Here is a 27,102-nt window from a genome sequence, read left to right as displayed (position 1 = left end):
AAAACTAGAAAGTAGGACATTTTACCAAAAAGTAGGAAAAGTAGGACAAGTGGGAGCCCTGAATTTATTATTTAATTAAATATTTAAAAATGGCAATCAGAAGACTTTCATGGCCATGATACTGATAACCAAATTTAATAATGATACATTGTATTTCAATATTACTTACAGAATCAATTTTTGCAGTAGGACTCTATTGTCAGTTTCATGTTTTCCTTATCCTAGAAATTTACGCTGGCATAGCCTTTTTTCACAGAGGGAATATACAACGCACAATAAAATATAATCAGTATTTTTTTTAAATTTGAGAAAATTCTACTTAATATATATTTTTTTAATTAGTTAATTGTACTTATATTTACACAGATATTCAGCCAGATACCTCAGCATTATTTGGCAAATGAGCAGAATATATTGAACACAGAAGAACTGCTGAATGTTCGTCCTACTCCTATATAATATAATGGTTCCTTTTTTTTTTACATAGAGAGCAGATCAGTGGCAATTATTATTTTTTTAACAGAAACAGACGTGCTAACTTTTGGGGTCCAGAAATTCAGAGATTGTTCCAGGAGGGGAAACCAGTTTGGAAGCATGGCTGAGGACAGCACAAGTGATTCTGACAGCATGACAGAACTAATGAAACAAGGCGAGGAAAAGGAAATCTACATATATGCTGAATCTAGCGATCTCATGATCGAGAAATTCGCATGAGCTGGCAAACTTGTTTTCCCCAGACATCATGTATGAAAAAAAAAATTAGGCTGATGTCAGACGAACATGATTATTGCCGCATGCTGAATATGACGGTAATATAACTGGTTGTCTTTTTTAATTTTTAAATCGAAAAATTTGAGACACTTCTTGATATTTATATTTTTACATTCTCTACAATATTAACAAATGAGAGGCTTTTAAAAGACGCATTTTAACATATGGTATTTCAGATTTCAAAACTAATTTGAAAATGAGTGTTTTTAGATTTAGCTTGTAGACTTGGTAATCACTAATTTTAAAAAATCACTACAGGAGAGACTTAAAACACTCATTAGAACGGCAATTATTTTTCTTGTTTTTGCCGCTGATGCAAGTCTAAGTTGCGTTTTTGCACTCTTCAGTTTCAAGCATTTTTGAAGGTTTATTTTGCTTCTTTTACCAGAATTTACCCATTTCATATTTGAAATGATGTGTTTTTTTTTTAGTTCACTCTTGATCATTACCTTACCTCAATTTGATTCAACATACTTTGAATATTGAATCAAACTGGCAAACTTTGAATCTTGAATAAACAACTGACCTTCTTTTGCTGGATCATTCTCAAAATATTTACTAGAAATTCTAAGAAATTAAATACAGTGATTAAAAATAATAGACCATAGTTTCCTAAACTTCTTGTTCCATTGCCCCCTTAACAGAATTTTTTTTCTCTCATTGCCCCCCACCTCAAGTGAACCCATAGGATCCTGTTAAATCCATAGCTGCTATCGCTCCCTGGACCATTCCATTGACCACCAGGGGGCGATATTGCCCACTTTCGGAAACAGTGGTATAGACTTGAATTATTTTTAATTTAAACTATAGAAATAAAAACTATAAAAAATAATGATTAAGCTATTAGAAATTTAATAGAATGATTCCATTTTCACAAAAAAATTCAATGCAAATACATCTGTTTTCACTCCCTATTTTCACTTATTTCTCATTTTGTTAATTTTCTGGGATTTTGACACATTTCCATGATCGTAGATACTATGAATTTACAGATGGCTTTTGCACCACAACTCCCGATGTTGAAGACGGATTCATCATTGTAGTTTTTCCAGTGCGTTAATACGTTCTTTTGCAAACTTTCCTGTTCTGTTAAAGGATACACAAATGTTTCGTCAAGTACAGCCAGTCAAGAGAAATTGACGCAATTTAAAAAATAATTAACGTTAAGAAATTCATAGATGAAAGGAGCCAACTTTTTCATTAAAAAATAGCTGGAAACAGCAATTGAAGGTGGGGTTTTTTTTTTTTTAATGAGTGGCAATTCACATAGTTTGATCCCATTTTATACGTTTTTAGAAGCCTGGGCGCCGAATCCTGGGGAGGAGGTCTCAAGCTAATTTGATTTGTGGCACCATGAAATAAAATTGCAGGGAGGAGGTCTCAAGCTAATTTGATTTGTGGCACCATGAAATAAAATTGCAGGGAGGACAAATTATGTTATCAAAAAGTCAGCTTCTATTGTGACGCAACTTCAAAATTTCTTAATGAAAAGTTTTGTTTTTGGCACAGGATTGTGTAGAATTGAAGAATTTTGGCATTTTTGTAGCAAACACCAGAAATTGTAGCAACTTGTAGCAGATTTTCCACCCTGTGTTTCGTAAAACTGCCAGACAATCAAAAGCCATCAGATTTTTGCTGTCCGCAATCATCTGGCAATTCTAGTTAAGGCTGCTCTTCATCCAGCAAGGCACGTGTTGAAAATAACATACGTGCAGTTAAATCTCATAATTTTCTGGCTAAAATCAAGCAAAAATCTAATTTTCGCCCAAAAGTGAGAGAAATTTCTAACATTTCTGAGAGGAGGGTGAAGGGTAAAAAATCTGGAGTCTCCCACGTTGGCAGGTCTGCAGCTGTAATAGATGAGATACAAGGTTTTCATTCTAAAACTGTCAAAACAACTAAAAGTCATTTTCAAAACAAAATGTAAAAGGTTTTCATTATAAGCCATCAATATTCAAAAACTCTGAATCTTATCAAAAATTTAATGGGGGAAAAAAATGGCAATTTTTTAAGGCAAGTATTTTGGAAACAAAGTCAATATTGAATTAACAGCTTTTTACAAGATTAAATATTTTGTGTTCTTCCCCTACTCAATAAAACCAGAAAAAAAAATGGTTTACCACTTTGAGCAATTGCAAATACCTAAATATGGTCATGATAACACCTGTTTTAAAGCGCATAGTACCACAATGGTTAATTACATAACATGAAATATTTAATTTTCATAATAAGACACAACACTAAGATTGTTCAATTTTATTTTAGAGGTGCAAAAAACATAGCAGCATTTCATTTATTTCCAAATGCTTCACATGAAAAAACTATTTGAATGTTAAATTTTTTTCAAATTGAATAAGTAAAAAAACATTTAAATGTCTGAGAAAAAAATATTAATACTTGAAAATTAACTTTGATGGGAACTTGTGTTTTAATTCTATGAAAAATCTATTCCTCGTAGAGATTAATTTGTATGCTCTTAGAGATCAAAGAATTTCTCCAACTCATAATTTTTCTATCATTCAATATAAATTACCTGTTTTCTAGGCTTAAGGTTATTTTTCCATTCTTTCAGTTCAACAGAATGTTCTTCCTCTAATTGTTTCAGCTTCAGAGTTTCATGTTCTAATAGCATTTTTCTTTTTTCATTCTAAAATTGAAACACAAATATGTCAAACAATCAAAAAGAACCACTAGAATAAATATTATGTCATCAAAGTTGTAGTTTTATATCTTTCAACTCAGAAGTTGAATGAACTAATAAGTGATGGCAAACATGAAAATTTCCAAAAACTATTTCATTTTATTTAAGTCCCATGTAAACTTTAAAGGCTGGACCCATTCTGACAACCATATAATACTTATGGATAATTAAGCTGTGGTGCATAGCAAACGCTTTCTTTTGATTAGACTGTCCCAAATGCTTCTTTCACCTTATGAGACAAAAGAATAAAAAGTTTGAAACTTCTGCATATTTTCACAAACAAGTGAAAAAATTGCACTAAAATGTTTAAAAAATTACTTTTCCCCACTATAAAATATGCCTCGAAGCAATGCAAATTAAATACATAATAATATAGCCAAAAACAAGCAAAAATCCTCATCATAAATTAGAAGAAACAGCAGATTACACACAACAATATTACAATATAATTTTTAGGAACTTTTTTATGAGATTTTCCACTAAGCATAAAATTTCTAAAAGTGAAGTCTACTACTACTTAACCATACATGTATCTCATAAAAAACAGTGAAATCTCTTGTCTCATTGATAACCAAGGGAAATGAAAAAAGTGAAAGACAAAGTCCACTATAGATGCAGATATTAAGTTTTTTTTTTTCCTAAATGGTAATAAAAAGTTCAACACCCCATTACCTCCTTACAAAGATAACTACTCCACCTGATTTTTCTTTCAATGAATGAAAATGGTCATAGAATGAAAATTTTAAAAGTGTGCTTAAAATAATGTGAATTAAGTTACCTGCAACTGCTCTAACTCTTTCACAGTAGACTCTGCTAAAGCCCTCTGCTCTTCTAGCTGTTTTTTCTGCTTTTGCTCCTGGCGCTGTTGTTCCAATTTATAACGTTTATTTTCTCCATCTTTGAACTGTGAATAAAAAATCATTTTGATGAAAAATTTTCAACATTATGGATAATCGATTTGAAACAAAATAAAATCATAATTTTACATAACATTAAATAATCACAATATGATCAACGTTGCTTACTAGAACCACAGATAATGTAATCATTTGGGTATTGTTACCACCTTTGCAAGAAACGGAACATACCAATATCATAATAACATGGGGAAACATGTTTATAGTTGTCTAGACTTTGGATATTGTTAGCAATTTTTTTTTTCTGGCAAAAGTTTCTTCTGTGTATTCTGGAGCTATGGTTTAATTGAACTCAATTTTTACCCTGTAAGTTATCTTTATCAGGATGCAAGACTATGTACGAGGATAGAAAGTGTCTCCCTTCCCTGTTAAACATTTCGGTACTTCCACAGTGCACATCATTCACTGTAATCAATATACATGTGAAGCTGCTTTTTCAATGGCCTTCCTGTAGCAAAGGCAAATATATGACAAAAAAAGTTTTAATTCAGCTCTTTATCAGTTTTTTTTAGTTGACCAGATTCAATTTTTTTTCCCAAGAGACTTTCTGTAAGGATGTATGAAACATATTGTGTACATTTAAAAATGCTGTAATTTGTGATAAATATTAGACAGTTTCATTCTAGCACCTCACAATGGCCAAGAGAATAACAAAAATGCAGCTAAAAGGAGAAAAAAAGGTGGCATTTTAAAATATAATTTAAAAAAATTAAAACAATTAAGCATTTTGCAAAATATTATGTGAGAAAGAAAAACAGTTGCCCCCCATTTACCATACGTCCTATTGGATCAAACAGGATGATGGTCACTGTACTTGCAAACTGGGCTTTTTTGGATTTAGTTACAGTTATCATCATCAGAACCCCTTCCCAATCTTGATGTTATTACATTCAGCCGGGTGGACTGCTGTATTATATAAATCAATACTACACTGTGCCTATGTTGAAAATAATTCAAATAAATAAATAATAAGAAATTCAATATTATTTATAATTAGTGTTTTATCTACAGATATGGCAATTACTCAAATTCAGATAGCCATGACATGGGTGGTTGCTCAATATTCAAAGATAGAATATCCACTGAGAAAAATATTACCTTCCTAATTTTTTCTCTCTCATCTTCCTGAGGCTCTGACAGATTCGCATAACTTATGCGAAGACTCTCTCTAAACATAAGCTCTCTAGTTTTCATCTCTGAACGTATTCTTTTCGGCAACTGCCTTCTTTCAATCGCTTGGAGTTTTAATAACTCTTCTTCCTTAGCATCATTCATGTGACGAATTTGCTCTAACTCCTGTTATAAAAAAATAAACATGTGCATTCATCAAGTAATAATAAAATAAACAATAAAAGTGGTGGGACAGTTTTACTTTCAAACACACTCTGGCAGGGTATTCATGTTAGAGATGGGGCAAATATCCGGCTGCTATTTGGTATTTGGCCCTTTTGCGAAATATTTCGTTCGGCCAAATAATGCTGAGGTATTTGGCCAAATATCTGTGTAAATCTAAGCCCAACAAACTAATTTAAAAAGATTACAATAATTGGAATTTTTCTCGCAAATTAAAAAAAAATTGCTAATTATATTTTATTATGTGGCATATATCCCTTTCTGTGAAAGAGGTTATGTCGGGAAGAATAGGAAAACGTGAAGCTGAAAATAGAATTCTGCTGCAATAAGGTGGATGCAAGAATGAGTTATACACAAGTTCACTAACTCAAAGATATACCTAGACAAGATACGTATTGAGCTATTGAAAGATGGGGCAAAGAACATCTAAAGAGGAATAATACGTGAATAAGTCCTAAATCTTACGATGCATTACCAGCTGAGAGTAAATAATGATGGGCATTTTCTTAATTAAATGTAAATTTGTATGTTGATAAAAAAATTGATTCCGTAAGTAATATTGAAATACAATATATAATAGTTAAATTTGATTATCAGTATCTTGGCAAAAAATATCTTTCAATTACCAGTTTTTGAATATTTAAATAATAAATTTCAAAATTAAAATTCAATATCAATCATTTGAAATTACCAATAATTTTATTTCCAATTAAAATGTGTGTTTAAAATTAAATTAATTCCATTTTAATTGGAATTTAAACTCGTGTTTTTAATTTTCAATTAAACACACAAGTTTTATTTATAATTGTAATGAATTTTAAAAAAATTGATATTTGGCCAAAGCATTAGTCGAATATTCGGTACTCAGTTATTCGTCCCATCCCTAATTCATATATGTTAACTGAAATTATTTTAAAAATATAACTAGTCATCATATATGATTGATTATGTAAGCCTAAACAAGACATTCATTCTTTATTTCTCACCATGTACATTCATCATTGCATACCACTTCAATTGTGAAACATTGACAAAAACTTGTTTGGAAAAGACAATTATATTCAAATTTCTACCTTTTCATGTCTGACGAGCATTTGATGCCTCTGGAGGAAGAAAAGATCTTTTAATTGTCGTTTAGCCAACTGATGTTTCTCATGGAGATGACGCTCTTCTAGTTCCCATATTGCAGCTTCTCTGGCTGTTGATGTGAAAGCAATACGATGTTTAAGACAAATAACCATGAAAATTTATTTTAACTATCACAATTGTCACAGAGTTCATTAATTACACTGATGAGTATTGAAGTGAATATAGCTCATGATTTGAAGGGATAAAGTATACAATGGAAAGACAACATCCAAGAGAGCAGATAAAGTTATTGTATAAAAATGAAATATAGCCAGCATCTTTATTGCATAATTATGTGTGTTTTAATCAAATCAAGGGAAAAAAATTTCACCATAGAATAATTTTAAAAATGAATGTAATTCCCATTAAATTATGCACAAAGACAATTTTAGTAATGCATTTGATTATGTTCTACTCAAATAATTATCATAAAACCCAATGACCAAAATTTTACCTCTCAAAAGCTGTTGCTTCTGTTGAAGAAATTGTCTTTCGAGGAGAGCAATTTTCTCTCGGTGAGTCTCGTTCAATCTTCTGAGTGATGCATCATGACTTTCATTCAGTCTTTCCAGAAATGTTCTTTCCTATAAATATCAATGAAAAAGACTCTATATTTTTTGAAAGAGAAGATGCAAAAGAAAGTAATTTTGCAGAATATTAGTTTTAAATCAATTCATAAGTCATCCAGTGATGTTACACAAAAATGAAAAAAAAAAACTTTTGTTTACTTTATCAGCATGATCCATTTCAAGCTGTTCTTTGCGAATCCTAAGAGCATCTTTTCTTTTATCTTTGGGTAGCATATCAACTTCTTGTTTCACTATTTTAAATTCATTTTTCAAGCTTTCTCGAAATCCCTTGATTTCTCTTTCCTGCAAAAAGAAGGATCCAAATACCTAAAACTGTTTTCAAGACCATTTACATCTAATGTAGTTAAGAATCTTTTCAAATTCTATTGAAGAAACTTGCACACAAAATTCTTTTACATGCATTCTCAAGACAAAGATAAATCAAAATCCTATTTTATTAATTATTACACAGTGAATTAAAGAAAATGTGTCATTTTCACTTCTAAATATGGAAAGCAGATGGTACCACTTTAGCACAAAACATAACTCTAACAATATGAATATATTAGGGCCACACATACATGCACAGAATACAAGTTCTGGCATATACAGATTCAATAGAAATCTCTGAAAGGGATGTTTAAAAGTTGCATGTTCAAACATGATCATCACAAAATGTTTAATAAACTGATAACTATGTGCAGTTAAACCTGTATAAAACAGAAGGTCAGGAGACTGAAATTATTTTCCATTCCACACAGGTTTCCGTTTTATACGGGTGCACATAAAAATATATGCAGTGATTTATTTCTATTGTTTACGAGTTTCGTAAACATCATCCTAACCAATGAGTGTTAAGCAAAGACATGTATATTATTATTTTGAATTTTTTTCATGTTTGCAGTTTCAAATTACTATACATTTGAAATTTCATATTTAATGTGCTAATAGTTAAACTTCAATATAAAACACATTCTCCTGAATAGCAATAGACTGAACACTTACTTTTGTGAAAAATTAAAATTTTTTAATCCAATGAAACCTTAATATAATTATGTTCTGCGGACCGAGAAAAAATATTGTTGTAGTGGGATTATCATTATATTGAGAGGCGAAATTATCCTTGCATGTGATAAAATTTATGCAGTTGTCATCTTTTCTACAGTAACATTGTTAATGCCATCGGAAAATGTGCTTTTATGAATTTATTCACCACAAAAAAATTTTAATTTTAATATAAAAAAAATAATTTGTTTATCACATTGCACTTTCATGTCTTACACAGAGAGTACCAATAGCAATAACTTTTTAAAGGAAGTTATTGCTTTCTGTGATTTTTTAGTGCAAGATGTTGATGTTATCGGATACCTTCAAAAGAAAGAAAGTAAGTGGCAAAGTTCAAATTTAATTCAAAATGATTTTGAGCGAAATATAAAAAATACCATTACAGCAGTTTCAACAATTTCCTAAAAATCTTGTTATAGAGAGATTTATCGTAGTAAAGGATATCGTTATATCGAGTATCATTGTAGAAAATCATATGTAACACTGGCAACAAAGAAAAAAAATTCTGTGTTTTTTAAATGATTATTCAATCTTATTTTCTTTCTTTTGTTTTTCATGTATTTATAAAAAAAAATTTAATACAATCTGCTTGAAAGTGGTGCAATCTACTGCAAAAAAAATGGCCATTTGAAATAGATTATATGGTCAATTAATACCTGATCTGCTCGAATTTTCTTTGAGGCAAATTTCAAGTCCATCTCTTGCTGCTGCTCTGCTTTTTCTACAAGTTGTTTTTGCTGTCGATTGAGTGCTTCTAAATCTGTGTCATAATTTTTTACTAACAGCTGGAATTAAGTAGAATTTGCACATCAGTTTTGAAATACAAGATAACTCAACATACATATTTTTTGTATTTCCCAAGTTTGTGAAATATTCAAAGGAAAATCAGACAGATGAGAATTAAACTTTTAACAAGATTGTCTTATTTAATTTTCATCAATTTTCCCCAAGTACAGCATAACAAATTTTTCTAGCTTGCCAACAAGTTAATCCATTTTTGTAAATGCTACAGGTTTCTGGTAAACGGAAAACTGTGGTTCATTTTGTGTTGGATTAGATTTGCATGGTAATAAAATTACAGTGAAATCTCAAATTCATGAAGTAAAGTGTGATCTTAAATTCATGAATTAAAGTGAAATCTTTCACCAGAAGCAAATAAAACAGGATACAGATATTAAATGTGCTGTATTATCCAACCACTGAAACTTAGTACACCAATATGTTGAAATGCTCACATAAAAACTAACTCACCACCATTTCCTGTTCAAACCGCTTTTCCTGTTGCTCTCGAGCAAATTGAGCTTTTATAGCCAAATCTTGAAACTGCTTAGTTTCCTGCTTCTGAAGCATCTTTAGTTCTCTAAGTTCTTGTTTTCTAAATACAAAAGTAAAATTCAATCATGACCAAAAATCATATTTTAATTTTAATACATTTACATGCAGTCACGTAAAACCATACGAGGTATCTTGTAATTGCACTGATATCATAAATTTTCCAGCTGTATGCAAAGCTAATTGTTTCTTTCGCACTATTCTGAAAAAATAGGAATACGATTTGATTGAGCTGCTGAAAAATATAGTTCCTATGCTGTATCACACTCGGTCAGTGTTTCCCAAAGTGTGCGATGGAAAGGTCCAGAGGTGCAGTAGAAGTTTTGGGTTTAGTATAGGATCCTTTGGGTAGGTGGGGGGGGGGGGAGGGGGTGCAATGAGGAGAAACATTTTTTGAAGAGATTGGGGGCAAATGGACCAAAATGTTTTCGAAAACTATGCACAAGGTCATTCAAAATCTTTGGCACTCGTGTGTTCTTGAACATGTCAAGTTTCTCATACGAAAAGAAAGGAATTCTTGTCCAAAAAACAGAATAAATATCATTTTGTCTCATTTAAACATCCAAGCCAAAAGAATCATTCAAAAGAAATAGTACTTAACTTTAACATCCAATTAAATGCTATAATATTAATCTCTTAAATTAAATTTGCAGCATTCATGATTAGTCAACTATTTCTGTGACCAAAAAAAATGTGTTCTTTTCCCTTGAAAGTGCAATTGAGTTTGTTTAAGCCATTTACTGATAAAAAAAATTTATAATGCTTAAACTTGAAGAAAAAAATATTTCCAATTTTTTTATGCATTACTCTGAAATGTATACCACAATTAAGGGATAAATAGTTGTGATTTCTGTCCCTTTCAGAAAATTTACTCTGATACTGTTCAGATTTTTTAATGCTATAATTATGAATTCTGATCAACAAACTTTCTACCTTGTGATCTGATCTTCTCTCAAAGTATGGTTTTCATCATCGTAAATTATTTTACTTGTGGTTGTAGTTACGACCACACCATCAACCAAGAATTTCCTAGTCTTCTTTAGAGTTTTAGGTCGGGGAACTTTCACTTTCCCGGGCATACCATTAAGTTTCCTACTGTTAGCATTGGACTCTTTTTGTTCCTAAAACAAATATAAAAATAAAAACAATACTTCACCTATGAGAGAAATTAATTATTGAATTTACCATTCTACCATTTTATTAAGCATATCATATTAGATGTGACCAAATGAAAAAAAATGACAAGAAATGCATGAAAAAAAAAATACACTGTGTGTCATGCAAAAGACGAGTGTGGTATTTTGCATGCAACAATGTGGGAGGTTGTTATGCATTAGATCAGCATGATGTCATGTATTTGGAAAAATTACTCTCCAATAAGAAGCAGCATGAGTAAGGATATATAAATTTCGTATTCACGAAATAAATGTGATAAATGCTAAATTTACAGAAATGTAAATTTTTTAAGTTTGACTCATAAATGAAAAAATTTGAATTTTTACTACTTCTCTGCAAAGTCTCGACAATTTATAGTTTGCACTTAGACGTCAAAATTCTTTCCTATGCTCCCAAGCTATAACGATGCCGTAAAAGAAAAAGTGAATACACTGAATTTCAGGATGTAGTATCAAACTCTGCGCCTTATATGACTGTGTATGATTCATCTTATTAAACACACTTCTTGGTGTGACAACATTTTACACTACTAATACTGGGCGCACAAAGTGAATATCGTGGTTGAAGTATTCATTAGAGTTCAAAGAACTGATTTCTCTTGTGGCCAAGACGTAGACAACTTTTTTTGCACTAACGAAAAATAAAAAGTGCTTTACACTGAATATGTATATATATATATACAATATTATATATATATATATATATGTACACATATATAAAAGCTACCAAAAAAAAAATATCACAACTGCCAGCAAAACTCTTCCACACGGGACGGGCCTGTACTAACCAGGTGGAATTTGTGGATCAAAGCTGTCATTTATCAGAGCAAATATATAAATCATATTGCTGTTTTTCTTAATGAATATGAAGACGATAACTTGAGCATGTTTCCTTTAAGGAAAGTTTTGACAATGAAATTCTACCTGGTAAAATATGGGCTCAGCTGAATTTCGTTTCTGAGTTCTGTTGGAAAATCATGAAAATAATTGACAATTTGGAAGGATCAAACTGTTTATTCGTACACATTTTATGGAGTAAATTAGTAGACTTTAAATCTTCTTTTGAGTGTCAATGGCATTTTTGTGAAAAAACAAATTTTGACAAACGAGAATGGTGAAATATAAGAGCAGGGCTGGACAAATCCCAAGTGCCAGATCACCATGGCAACTAAAAAATTTGGGTTGGCATCTAAAATTTTCTTTTTGCTGAGAGCAGCTCAAAATATTTGGAATTTATAACAGCCTATCTGCCAACATGAAAGAGGGTGACTATACCCTTAAAAAGTCAAAAGAACTTTTTTGTCTAGTAGAAAAATTTTTGTCTCCTACAATTTTTTTTTTTGCGATTTGTCCATTCCTGGTGAAGAGCATATTATTATGCTGAAAGAGCAGCAGCAGAGAAGAGTTTAAATAAATTGACTCTACACATGACATCGAATGCAAAAAATAAAGCTTTCCAGAGTATAGGTAAACTATTTATTCTGTCCATCTGAAGCTGCAACAATACCAGCATCATTTTTGAGATTCTAAATTTATTATCATAAAGCTTCCCCAAAAAATACTTTTTTTTTAACACATGCTAAATTTCTTATTTAACTTTTTTTTTTGCTAATACAAAATTTTTTACCAGTAAAAATTTAAATATAAAATTTTTTTATCAATTACTCAGAAATGAAATTCAGCTGAGAGAGCCTGTATTTTACCAGGTAGAACTTCATTGTCAAAACTTTCCTTAAAGGAAACATGCTCAAGTTATCGGCTTCATATTCATCAAGAAAAACTGCAATATGGTTTATATATTTGCTCTGATAAATGACAGCTTTGATCCACAAATTCCACCTGGTTATACATTACCCTTTTTCTGGGAATAAATACAAAATTTGATTTTTTTTTTTTTTTTTTTTAATTTGCGAAATTTATGTATCCCTAAGAGTGAGTTATCTGGCAGCCTAGTGCGCTCTCTCAGCTTCAGCACGGACATCACCAAGAACTGCTGCTGATTAAATTCTTTAAACATGGGCCATCACACACAGCCAGGCTATTGTAATACGTTGCAATGTCTGTGATGTGCTGCAAGGCGAAACATTTCATGATTCTGAATGCAGGTGTTGTTTTCGGTTCAATGTTAGACAAGAAAATTGCTTCATTGCGATAAAACAATTTTCGCTAAGGGAAGAAAAAAGCCAATTTTTTCCAGCAAAAATATAAATTTTTAAACAGGTATATACAGTAATTTTTTTAAATTTAACTGGAAATTCTCAAGAGCATAACAAACTGATGAAAATAATTACATTTTTCCAACAATTTAATAACTAATGTTTTCTTAAACAAGAAAAAAAGTGGTGTATACTAAAGAAAAATATTTTTAACACAGTACATTAAATTTAGTTCAAAACACAAAAGAAGAACACACAATTATAGCTATAAGAAAAGGATCATCTAATATAAAAACAAAAACTTGTATGTACCTTCTTCTTCAAACGCTTTTCATCAGCTTTGCTTCTGTTTTCCTTGTCACTGCTACCAACACTGTCTAGGGTAGACACACTTTCAGTGTCACTCAAGCCTTTTTTATGACCTTTGGCTTTGTTGTTCATGGTTGAGGTATTGGAAGGTATAGGCTCATCTTCTGTTGGAGTCAAAACTATTTCGCCAGACTGCTGCTGCTGTTGCTGCTGCAGCTGGGTGCCCAATGAAGGGGCCAAGCAGGATGGGTCCTTTTTCAAGTTGACACTGACACGAATTTTTGGCTTGTCCTCAGAGAGTGTTGGAGAAGATGGAGAAACACTTCGTGATGACTCACTGACCTGAGAGAAATTCTGACTAGATACAGGCTTTCGCTCAACAGTATTTTCATAGTTTTCTACAGGTACATTTTTCCCATCATCCATGCCAACAAGTTTTACAGATTCAACAACGTTCAGACTAACATCAGACAGAACTTGCTGTGTGGTAGTAGTAGTGCTGCTATTTACACTCTCTCTAGAACTGTGTGAACTGTTTTTAGAAATTACCTGTAAGCCTCCACCGCTGCTACCATTAGTGGTTTGGGAACTGTATGAACCCATTGAGGATTGGCTACTTCTTTCAGGCTGAGAAACACCATTGTTTTGCCAGTCAGATGTTCGAACTACCACAATATCAGATTTAGAAAGAGTATGAGTAGATGGTGACTGCACAACCACGACACTTCCAGAGTTCTCTGGAATGTAACTGTCAACATCTGTTGAAGTGGTAGTGATTCCTTCTACACTGATTGAGGAGTCTTTTACTTTTTCAACCTCACCAATTGTAACAATGGAAATGTGGCTAGAATCTAGAGTGGACACAGATGACACATTTACAGGTTCGATATTATCAGTATCTTCAAGAATACTATGAGAAGAAACTGTGACTTCGGAAGACTGTGTCTTGGAAGGAATCAAAATCCTGTGAAACAGAAATATGTACCTTATGAATGTGCAAATTAAGAAGAATCACGAATACAATATTGAAGTTAAACAAAGATATGTTTAAAAAACTCATAAACCACTATAAATATCACTCTCTCTTAAATTTTACGTTTTAACTTCCTCAGTCTTCAAGGTCATTCTAAATTTTACATTTTTCATGTTTATTTTAACTATGAAACTGGCTAAAATTAGTCTCTTTCGACAGATGAGAATGAGTATTTTACTACCAAATCTTTACAACTATCTAGACAATTAAAGTATTGTCTTAGGCTTTCATACCAGCGTTCAATGAGTTATAAACAGCTTCCGGGCTGTTAGGCGATGGTTTGAGGGATTTTCTTTACCTACATCTGTGGCAGGCAGCTTCTGAGGCTAAACACATGTAGATTTCTACAAGTGAGAAGAGTGTCATACATTTAGTGTCATCTTGTTGTCCTCTATATAGACTTCTGAGGCTTGATCAGAAGCAGAAGAGCTGCATTGGCTAACTTGAGTGGATGTGTTGTGCTCTGATTGGCTGTGTGAGGGGGGGGATCCTAATGGTGATTGCTGTCAAGATCCCACACACAGCTAATCAACATTAGCACGCAGCTACTTTTCCCTAATTGATATCCCCAACCACACAGCCAGAGCACAACAAATGCAACTCTTCTGCTGCCGATCAAGCCTCAGAAGTCTATATAGAGAAAAACTTGATGACACTAGATGTACAACACCTTTTTTGCTTGCTGCAGAAACCTATGTATGTTTATGCTCAGAAAATGCCAGCCACAGATGTGGGCAGGAAGAAAATGCCTTAAACTATGGCCTAACAGCCTGGAAACTGTAACTCATTATCTAGAAAATTTTTAATCACATCTAATAAGTGAAACTAATTCAGCTTGAATTTCATCTTATGTAAATGATAACCAAATAGTCAAATTTTATCTGAAGAGCACTGTCAGTGTGACCTATGACACAAGGGAAAGTGGGGCTTGAGAGAAGGCCAAATTGTTTTGTCTTTATTTCAATACTTCTTTCACATCTGAATGACAGCATTCAAATGGCTGTCATTAATCACAAGAAGTTAACCATCCCTGATTATTAGAGAAAAAAAAGACGGAAATCAGTTCTTCTCGACCACATTATCGACAGTCTGTTGTAGTTCATTTATACATAAGAATGAATGATATTTTTCAGTTTAATTTCTTTACTATCATTAAAGAGATTTTGTGGAGCCATCTTCTCAGAGTTCTGCCATCATATGGATCCCTTTCTTTTATTCTATAAAGATTTCTCAAGTCTGCATGACTACTTCTAAAGAAGTAGTAACAAAGAGGTGTCTGAAATGTTTCAGATCTGTGGGTGCTTGCTTGGCTTCAGCTTTACAGAAAGGATAGGTTCTAGCAGGGGTTGGTTCTGTTTCTCTTAAAGCTGCTACACACTACAGTGACATGGTGAATTCTGATTCGTGGGAATTCTGTGATGTGAGAATGTTATCAGCCTTTGCAAGGCTTGAGGAATCAAAAAAGTATTTAGGTGACAAACCAATTATTTATTTGCCCAAGTAGCATGGTGGTAAGATGCTCGTCTACCACGGTGAAGGTGGCTGTCACAGTCCTGGATTCGAATCCGAGGGAGGATATAGATAAGATATTTTCCCTAATGAACTTAAGGCAACCACTGACAGACAGCGCTTTCATTTCCAACCCATCTCATTAATGGCAGTAAATTGTAATATAGCAATATGGCCAGAGTTAGTGTTTGGTGAAGTAGTAGACCAATTATTTAGGGTTCAAACATTTTTTCTCTTGAGAAAAATGGTGCAAAACAGGGGTTCTCAAACTGTGCACCCTCAACGTTTGTCGGGGGTGTCTCGGAGTGATGATGCAGACAAAGGTTCTTTGATACACTGCTCTAGGAAGCATTGGTATGGAAAAGGGGCACCAAAAGTGGAAAATGTTTGAGAACCCGTCGAATTTTTTTTTTCATAATCACAAAACACAACTTAGAGCCCCTTTTCATGCTGGTACACACACCAATAAAAATTCTGGAAATTTTGTGTTGTCCTCAGACTTTGTTATATCGATCATAGATTGAAAATTTTAGGCGCCAGTACAATTTTCTAGTGCCCATGATGACTTGGCACCTGGGATGTGCTGATCCCTGGTCGAATGGGACTAGAGAGTTTATATATAAAATTGATCATCGCTGCAAAAGCAGTTAAACTATTAATTTTTAATATTGTTTTCATCATATAAATGTGTATGTTCATCAATAAAACACAATTGGAAATCAAATTTGCTTATTTAACTTTGAAAAAAAAACCTTAAATTTTCCCCATTGGTTGCCATATCCCCCTCCCTCATAAGTGCAAGCTGTTCATGTTGAACGTGTTATTTTATTTATTTTTCAAGAAATTATCTGAAAAGTAAAACATTTGCGTTGTCAAAGAAGCTACAGATATTCAAGTATGTAAATCTTGGTAGAAGACAGTTTCCAAACACTTTGGTAATCTCAGTCTGTCTTAAGTCTTATGCTAAGTCTAAGCTTATTTTTGCATACAAAATGCAAAATAAATTTTTTATATAAAAGCTCAATTAGATTGGATGAGTTCGCTAGCTATTTTCTGATGAGTAATGTAGCTGGCGAGCAAACCAGTTTCAACTAGTGCCACAAATTTTAATTACACAGGACTAGTAGAGTCGCTAACTAGATGAGCGTTCAACTCATTTTCTTTCCCTTCCTTTATTCATATTGTCATCATTCTCTTTTGTTGTGAGCCACAGTAACGGTGAAAAAAAGTAGCCACACCCATATTACACTCGGGAGATAACAAAAAACACTGGCGAGTAACAAGAAAAGTGGTAGCCGACCCTTAAACTTTACTTGCACTAGCAGGGTGAGCTGCGAGTTTACAAGATAATGTCATTACACAGAGCGACTTTAGTAGCAGCAAGTAAAACTGCGAGTAGCTAGTAAACTCCCCCAATGTAATTGAGGCTTAAGAGATTTACACCCAAGCGAATTCAATAGCACAGAATAGAAAAAACCGAAAAACTTACTCTTGATTAACCCTGTTCTGTGCACTGATAGCATCAACTATGTCTGGTGAATGCATCACATCTTCTTGATTTTCTCTGCATGAATCTGTAACTGCTTTACTGTCCTGAATCAGGGAATCGCTGATCGATTCTTTATCACGAATGTTAGAATCATCAATCTTTTCAATGTCACAAGAATTTGAATCAATCATCAATTCAGTGGATATAACTGGTTTTGTTAAGTCTCCAGAACTCTCTAAAAAGAAGCATAACATTGCACATTATTGATAACAACTAATGTAACTGAATAGAAGATCAGAAATAATAAAATGCAAACACACTGAAAATGTAAGAACTCACTTGAGTAAGGTAAGTTTTTCTCCTCGACAGCAACATCTAAATTATTTACTGATAATGACACTGGTGAGGTGACTATTTTGGTCTTTCCTACAGGGGGCACTGGCGCAACTGGTTTCCTGAAATAATAGTAAAACATCAATGTATATGAGATAATCATCAACATTTAATTTGAAAAGGTTCACAAATCTTTAGAATATTTACTTTAAATCAAATGACATAAAACCATTATAAAACATACACTTTGAGAAGAACGTGCTAAAAGAAGAAAAACATATATATTTGATGGACCCGTTTGTCATATTGGTAGCATTTATATACATTATCACAAAAATTAGAAACTTTGCCTGGTTTTAATTTATACAAAAATTGCCACGTTTTCAAGACAAATGAAATTCAATTGGTCAAATGGTCGACGTGTTTTGGCTCTTCAATGGAGAGCTGTCATCAGGACCTTGTGGTCAGAATTCACACGAATGAGTCATGGCCATCATCGACGTAAACATCACCCCTCCACGACTCATTCGTGTGAATTCTGACCACAAGGTCCTGATGACAGCTCTCCATTGAAGAGCCAAAACGCATCGACCATTCGAACAATTGAATTTTATTTGTCTTGAAAACGTGGCAATTTTTGTATAAATTTATATATAGTGTGTTTTTTTTTTTGGCATACTGCACACCGTCCTTGCTTCACAGCAGGGTTGTTTGGTTTAAACCATGTTGGTTTGAACCTTGGTTTTAACCAAGTGGTTTTTTTTCAAAAAGTCAAATAAAAGTGGCCTAAATATAATTTTTTCCTTGAAAAATATCATATTGGTTCATTATTAGCCAAAATTTTTCATTTTCTTCATCACATTTTATATCCTTGGGGTATATTTTGATGGTATATATATTTCTCATTTTTACCACATTTTCTAACCTTTGGCTACACATTCTGATGCAAAACAATTAGGGGAGCACATGGTTTTAACAAAATTACGCAAAGATGTATACCGATAAGTAACACAAAATGAATCATCCATAATTTAAAGCCTAGCAGGAAACGTAAGAAGAAAACTTCATATGCAAATCAAAGTTCATGACGTCAAAAACCAGAAAAAGGAGATAAGGGCAGAAATCGGGATGTTGCAGAAACGTCTGTTTTACTGCCGTAACTGTGAAATTTGATAGCGCAGTATTTTTTTTTTGAGACAAGGTGACTTGAGGATGTTTCAACAACGTGATTTACCAGAATCCATGGCATGGCGTGTTATAGGCAGACTGGAATCCGGGCAAACACAACATAGTGTCGCGGACGCTGTTGGAGTCGCCAGAAGTGTTGTTGCAAGGCTGTGGAATCGATTCCAAGAAACAGGAAATGTTAGATGTCGACCAGGGCAAGGTCGGCCACGCGCCACTACAGCAACTTATGACCGGTATATATGGTTAACAGCCCGTCGAAACAGAACAGAGAATGCTACGCAGCTGCAAAGACGGTTGCTCTTGGCAACAGGACGAAGGGTGTCCAGCCAAACAGTACGTAATCGGCTTCATGAGGGAGGGCTCTTAGCACGTAGGCTGAACATCGAGATTGGGAGCAAAATGATTGGAGCCAAGTGCTGTTTACAGAAGAGTCCCGATTCAGTCTGGAGTATGACACCAGGCGTGTTCTGGTATGGAGGGACAGGGGCACTCGAAATAACCCCGCATTCGTTCGTGAAAGGTCACAATACAGACGAGCTGGTTGGATGGTATGGGGTGGAATTAGCATAGGCGGACGTACGGACCTGCATATCATTCGGAATGGCACTTTGACGGCCGAAGGTATGCAGACGAGATACTGCGACCTCATGTCATCCCTTACGCTGGAGCCATTGGAGATTCCTTTGTTTTCCAGGATGATAATGCCCGACCGCATAGAGCTCGTCTGGTGGAGAACATGCTTGAAGCTGAAACAATACAGCGTATGTAATGGCCAGCGTGCTCTCCTGACCTGAATCCAATCGAGCATGTTTGGGACATGCTCGGACGACGCATTGCTGCGCGACCAAGGCCGCCTGTTACTGTCCGAGACTTGCAGATTGCACTTCTTGAGGAGTGGAACAGTATTCCCCAAAGTCTGATCGATAACCTCATCGCATCCATGGCAAACCGGTGTGCAGTAGTCTTAGCTGTTCGAGGAGACCACACGCTCTATTAAAACTCATGCATCATGTCTAAACAGTACTTTTTTTTTACGTCTTTTTTCTGTATTGCACATTGATACGCATGTACTATCCGTTGTATGCCAATACGTGGCTGTCTCGCATGGTTTTCTTCACTTTTTTGCTTGCTCCCCTAATTGTTTTGAGCAGTGTATATATATATCTTTACCTAATTCATGAATAAGGATTGTATCATACATCTAAATGTAGTGGTGTATTATCTCACAAGGTTACTTTTTCCTTTCACAAAGCAGCAGTAACAGTAGTGATACCATTATACTAGGGGCAGGTGGTCCTATAATCCAATAAAGACACCAGCTGTCCCTAAAGGACAAAGACTAGTGTACTAGTAGTTATATTACCTCACAGACATTTTCATTTTCTTTCCCATAAGTAGCACATCTCCTACTGTATATCTCAGTTTTAATATTCAATAGTTGTTTTTTTTATACTTTCACTGTTATGCCCAATTAATCAGGGTTCTACTGTATAGTAGTAGTAACAGGTTTATGAAAAATAATCAGCTATATACAGGGTAATTATAATTAAAGTATTGATTCAAAAACTATACAATAAGTACTGATCAGAATGACTTGGAAATTTGCACGGATACTCCTGAAGCAATAGAATTTTCTTTGGCGAAAGGAAAAAAGTGCAAGTACATGATGCTGTACTTGACCAGCAGTATACCCTATTGTGTGCAGCCACATCATTTTGGCACTTCCACAGCATCAGTGTGTGGATAGAACAACTTCTATCAAGATGCACATTGCAATACCAGCAAAGCAGCTGCTGAAGACCCATTTTGACAATAACAGGATTGCACGACACCTGGCTGGCCATCAATTCATTTGACCTTAACCGTTGCAACTTCTGGCTGTGGTGGGGGGGGTTACCTCAAAATGTTATGAATAGTGGTCGGATTGCAAACTTTGGTGAATTGCAAGCTTCAGCGCATCCCTGTATGTTAGAAGTTCCTCCGGAATATTGACGTGCGGGCACGTTTGGCTTAAGAAAGATGAATCGCAAGCGCATCCACATCATGACCATGGCGTACTCTGATCTGTTGTTAAACAAGAATTTTTGTGCTTTCACCTCATAGCCAGAACACGGTGGACAACATATTTAACATTTCCTGAGTAAGTTGTAGTTATTTGTTCAATTACTTCACTCTGTTTGTGATGTTTCCATGAATTATGAAAACGTGTAATGCTATAATTAGGTTATCATTTTGCCATGACTGGCTATTGTTTCCATTCTGCAATCAAATTTCCCATGTCATGTGTTGGATGATGTCATTAATTTTACATTTTAGTCTTTTTTTCCCCCTTTACTTAATAAAATTATATTCCTTCAGGAATATTCATGTCAATTTTCAAGTCATTCTTACAATCTTTCTTTTTTTTACAGTGTTTTGAAATCAGAACCTTAGTTATAATCACCCTGTATATCGTAAATCATTGTTAATTAATCTGCATTATTTATGCTTCATTATATTCACCTAATTTTTATTATAGTTTTTGCAAAATAGTTTCTTAATTAAGCATACTGAAAGTAACTGGAGAAAACGCCTTTATATTATATGATTAATAATAACATTAAAAGAATTTTCAAACATGAAGTAATCCATTGAGTTAAGCAAAAAATAATTAAATTGCAAAATTTGGTTTTTGTCAAAATATAAGAAATATTTATTGATTGATTAAATATGGGGAATAGTGTTAATTATATTATTAAACATTTTATTTTGATCAATTATTAGAAGTTTGATTTTCCAGAGAATTTATTGCTTCAATGTTAATACTATTTAAAAACAAAAAAGCCAGTTTAAACCAAAAAAGCCCAGTTATTTTACCAACCCTGCATTGCAAACACAATATAACGGCCATCAAATGACCTGACATGTTTTTTTCTGATGACAACGTGAACCTGGATAAATAATTATCCCTCCTTTGTACGTAGAAGATCCGTTATCTCTTCTCTTTGGAATTCCAAATGCGAAATAAGAGCCGCTTCTCGCAACTCTGAATGAATTATTTAACATGCTATAAGGGTCATATGGCAAATCTTTTCCAATGGAATCCAGAGCCGAGGTTTTGATCGGATTATAGAAAGATTTTTTTTTATCCCATGCAATAGTTTTTTCCAGATTGCTCATACAAAAAACAGTATTGCTTTTTCTTGAAACTTGAGTGTTGCACTTGGAGTTTTCTAACACCTTATCCTTATTGTTACAAAATTATCTAGCATTTCACATACCTAATTTTGTTAAATCTGTTGATACTAGATCATTTTCAACATATCAGTTTCATCTGTGATGTTCCCATTTACATTAGCACGTAATTGGCATATATCTACGTCCTCTAATTTGGAATCTGAAAGAGTTTCTAAATATCTTACAGCTTCTTCTAATGTGAGATATCGTTTTGATATAGTTACACTCAGCTGAACACAAGATTATCTAAGATTGTCGACCTCGGTTTGATTAGTCTGCAGTTTGCTAAAACATACATTTCCAGACATTGCAACTTTTGGAATCCAGAAATCCGGGGATTCTCCCGAGGACCCCCCTCCCGGCACTCATAGACTACATGAAAAAAAAAAATCAAATTTTTTTTTTTAATCAATTAAGAAAAAGTTCCATTCCTCCCCCAAGGCAGGTTCTGCGTTGCCCCTGAGCAGAATATAATTCCATGTCAGTCTTTTCACGCAGAATAGAGAAATCACATCTACATACTGTTCATAAAACCCAAGTGTTTCCTTTCGTGGATGCTATCAGTAATTGATAATCTTGGGTGTATGAACTCTTAAAAGCTTTATATTTAGCTTTATATAGTTTAGTTTTATATTTTCTTTCTGAAGGCACATTTAATCAGAGGAAAGAATTAAAAAATTTCAAACTACAAAGCTGCTGACGAAAAAACTTGTTTACCGCGTGGCTGTTAATGGAATACAATAACGATTATACAGGAATTTCAGCAACCAAGGGTTTCCCCCAGATAAATGATTGCTGATAAACGCTACGTAAACAGTCACGTGTTTGCCAGTTGCCTCAATAGTCACCAACACTTTTTTTTTATGGCTGCTCCATGGAAACGACCACGGCTGTCCTCTATGGGTGTTTTTCCTAACGACGATTGCAGTCATTGATGTCACGACAACATGAAAGCTCGAGTGAAATCTAATTTCCTGCCAAAATCTGGAGAAATTTTAAAAAATCCGGAGAGCAGGAGGATGGATAAAAAAAATCTGAGTCTCCCGCCTAAATCCGGAGAGTTGGCAGGTCTGCATTTCTAAGAATGCAAGAATAAAAACGTACTCATCCAATATAAACAATCCACCCCAGAAAGTACATTCCTGTGTCATATTACCCAAAATTAGCCCCTATACATATGTTGAATGATGACAACACTCTGGGGTTCAAACGGGAAAATCAATCGAAGCAGCCCACTGCACATTAGATATCCCTAGAAGAATCCCGCTCTCTTGGAAAGCGAATGTTCCATAAATGGAAAGTGCTTTTTTGAACGTGCGTAGCTCTTTAACGTTTAACAGTACAAAGAAACTAATTGATTTACTTTGATTGATATATTAAGTAGTATAAACACAAAACAATTTTCAATTTACTTCAAAATTGAAGTTTTGGGAAATTTTAATCGAAATGGGGAAAAAATGCCCCAAAAATGTCAAATTTCAAAATTCTGTCAAAAATTTTTATATGAACCTGAAGTTTCTGAATTTATTTCAAAAATACTTTGAACTCTTGTCTATATACGTTAAAAAAGTGGAAATGTTTGAATCAATTTTTATCTGATATTTTTGTAAATAAAAACTATGAACCATTTATAGAACATTGGCCTTTAAACAGAATGTGAAACTGGTATTTTGACGAAAGTGACTTGTTTTCAAACTTTATCTGATATCTTGAAAATTTCTATCAAAGCAAAACAATCCCTTGATTTGTTCAGTTTCACATTAACAAGATTCAATTGCACTTAAATCCCTGAATATTGAAATCTGATCAAAATCTAAAATATTCAGCAAAGTTAGAGAATTTTTTTTTTAAGGATCTGAAAAATAATTGTTCAAAAATATATTCCTCACAAAAATATAGAGGATATGTGGGACTAAATATTGTTATTTTTTAGAAGAATAATGAAGCTTCAAAATTATAAGACCAATCAGTCACATTTCATGACTTGCATTCATACAACATTTATGAAAACGAATCAATAAAATTACTGATGACTTTTATATATTCAGGGGTGGGAAGTGAAAGTCCATTTCGGAGCAGCAAAACTCAGGATTCGGAGCAGTTTCGGAGCAGCAAATTGAAGATTTGGAGCAGCAAATATAGGATTCGGAGCAGATATTTATAAATTGGAGCAGCGAAATTAACAATATTTTCGTTAACCCTCACCCCTTTTCAAAATAAAACAACTGCACTGTCTTTTGTTAAACATATTTTCATCAGTTTGTTTTTTGGTGTTTCAGGCTTTTGGCACCTTGTTTGAAAGAGCTTGTTTGTTCATTTGCTCAGTGAGCGCCCTAAACTCAAGCCAACAAATTCTCTTTCCTTACAGTTCATATGCGCTGAATGGGGTCATACATGGACAGCTGTCTAGACCGTTGTAGTAATAACAGAGAGTGACATCATCTTCGGATATGTTGCCATCTGGTGGCAGTGTCAGAAGTTGTGAGTTTTGCCTTGAGTTAGGTCTGGCTGTTCATGTACGGCCCCATTCAGCACACACAAGCTCTAAGGAAAGAGGATTCGTTGGCTTAGTGGTCTAGGACGTTCACTGGCAAATGAGAAGAGGTGGGTTAAATTCCTCGCAAGGGCAATTGAATTCCCTTTCCTGGATTTATCTTCGCATCAGCCAGCTGTTGAAACTTTCGTAGTATTAGTGGAGAAAGAGACATCTTCTTCAGATATTATCAAAGACTTTGCAAGTAGGAAAAATAGGAAAAGAAAAGCGTTAGCAGGGTGGGGTGGGGGGGAAGACCTTCAATGTCAGCGCTTAGAAATATTCACAGCATAATTCTGCCTTAGATTAATTACTTCTGAAATATAAAATTTCATTTTTTTTTTCATTTATAAATTCAATATCAAGTAAAATATACTTGTAAGGGACCACGGCACCAAAACCATTCAAGTGCTTACGCCTGAAAGCATCTTAATCTGGCCCTGCTTTTCTGTTGATACTAATAACATTAACAACAGAATTTGGAGCATGATTGTTGATTGTTGTTCAGTTATCCATTGTTTGTAGGAATGTTAGAAAAGTTCCTAAGAGCTTGAACTGTGTTTAATTCATGCATTCACTGTATTTTTAAACTATGTCGTTCATTTGAAGGGCCTCCTGAAATTCAATTTAATATATCTTCCTCAAGGTATGTGTCAGTCAAAAAATACTTGCTATCATCAATCAATTTCAAAGATGCTCTGTTTTTCACTTTTGTGTATATGCTCACCTTCACTCTCAAGTAAGGTATATTACAGGTAAAGTATATTCCCCTAGGGGAAGTGTGGCAGCTAGGGTGGCAGCATCTCAGATGCCAATTCGCAGACTCAGAAAATCTGTAGATTATCACGTGACAAGAATTCGTTGGTAAAGAAACCATGTCAAAAAGGGGAAATTTTGTATTATTTCTGGAAGAGATTGACTAGGGTGACTGCATGACCTATTTTCTCGGGACATTTCGTATTTTCCTGAGATTTTCGCCCTCTGAACGTTTCTTCATAAAAATGTTTTCTTTTTGTTTTTTTTCAACGTATCCTACTGGAATTTATATTTTTCACTGGAATCAAGCATTAAAATTATTTTGCGAACTTATTTTTTTTTATTTCTATGAATATTTCTCAAAATTTTTTCATTTAATTCATTTCAATCCACTGTGATTTGCGATAGCACTTCATTTCCCCTAGGCAATTTTTTACGAGTTTAGCAATAATTAGGAGCATTGATCACTTTTGCTACCATATTAAGAGACAATTGATAATTTTGCTTACTTAATATATATATAAAATCCCAATTTCCTATATTTTTTCAAGAAATATGGTCAGCCTTGGATTGCAAGGACTAGGATTTTTACTTTTGCAAAGCACAATTTGTGAGGAGTTTTACAGATTTTTAAAAAGATATGGAAAATCAGAAAAATCTGGTTTTCAACCAGAAGATTTTTTATAAGGATTAAAAATCGGAAGCCTTCCTAGGAAGCGGTGTCACCTAATGGCATCTGATTATATATTCCTCACCAGTATTTTAAAGGCATCAACTTCAGTTGTACGACCAGAATTTTGCATGGTTTCTTGCATATTGTTATGACCAAGTTTGACTACTTCATAATTAAATAGTGTAATTAACAACTACATTACTGTAACTTGATAATCCTCCTCCAATCTGAAACAATCGACTATGAAACTTTCTGAATTTCTAGCCTCCTCTAAATCCCTAGACTAAAAAAATAAAGTTTTCCCTTTTCTTATTCAACTATCTTGTACATCATAGAATGTTTGTGTTTGATACCAAAAACTAAATGATTTCATCTCAATTCACAATCTTTTCAAAGGATTGGAATACTTTTCATGATCCAGTGCATAATACAATAGATCTTTGATTGCAGTATCAGATTCCATGGAATTGTATATATTAGAATAAATTTTCAAAGCAGACCTGTAAGCAGGTGAAGTCTGCTCTTGCAAAGAAGATGTGCTCTTCGCCTTCTTCAACATCTGTTCCTTGGAAGCTGGTGATGATAGTTCTTCTTTACTCTTGTGTCGTTGCAAGGTTCCTTTCTCAGTAGGAACAAAGTTAGGAGGGTTGGGAGCCACACCTTTTGTTCGCTGCTCTTTGTGAGGTGCAGGTGGCATTTCTTTTTCTTTCGGACCATTAGCTGAGTTTTTATCAACCTCATTTTTGTCATGCACAGTGGGAATTTCTGCATCACATTAAAATTGAATAAAAAAATTATAAGATTCCAATTTAGAAGTAGAGTAGAAATCAATCAATTTCAAAATGTTCCTGTTTTGCTATTATGAAAGCTTCACATTCATAAATTTTTCTTTTAGA

General features: G+C 33.8%; 1 protein-coding gene across 1 annotated transcript in view; it reads right to left on the bottom strand.

Moving 5' to 3' along the window:
* Positions 1-27,102, bottom strand: part of Slik (Sterile20-like kinase) — a 43,883-nt gene that overhangs the window by 1,904 nt on the left and 14,877 nt on the right. The window contains exons 9-21 of the mRNA XM_089254559.1: positions 26,707-26,971; positions 17,847-17,962; positions 17,508-17,742; positions 13,480-14,440; positions 10,770-10,957; positions 9,756-9,879; positions 9,161-9,289; positions 7,599-7,742; positions 7,325-7,454; positions 6,816-6,940; positions 5,488-5,685; positions 4,251-4,376; positions 3,305-3,418 (exon numbers count right to left, since the gene is read on the bottom strand). Of these exons, the coding sequence (XP_089110685.1) occupies positions 3,305-3,418; positions 4,251-4,376; positions 5,488-5,685; positions 6,816-6,940; positions 7,325-7,454; positions 7,599-7,742; positions 9,161-9,289; positions 9,756-9,879; positions 10,770-10,957; positions 13,480-14,440; positions 17,508-17,742; positions 17,847-17,962; positions 26,707-26,971 (2,855 nt within the window). The remainder of the gene's footprint in view (positions 1-3,304; positions 3,419-4,250; positions 4,377-5,487; positions 5,686-6,815; positions 6,941-7,324; positions 7,455-7,598; positions 7,743-9,160; positions 9,290-9,755; positions 9,880-10,769; positions 10,958-13,479; positions 14,441-17,507; positions 17,743-17,846; positions 17,963-26,706; positions 26,972-27,102) is intronic.

This window comes from Pholcus phalangioides, unplaced genomic scaffold (genome assembly GCF_987345545.1).
Source record: "Pholcus phalangioides strain wild (caught in Gottingen) unplaced genomic scaffold, Ppha-v1.0 ptg000042l_1, whole genome shotgun sequence".
NCBI classification, from domain to species: Eukaryota; Metazoa; Arthropoda; class Arachnida; order Araneae; family Pholcidae; genus Pholcus; species Pholcus phalangioides.
Note: the sequence above shows the minus strand (reverse complement) of the source record. Positions and strands in the feature narration are given on the sequence as shown.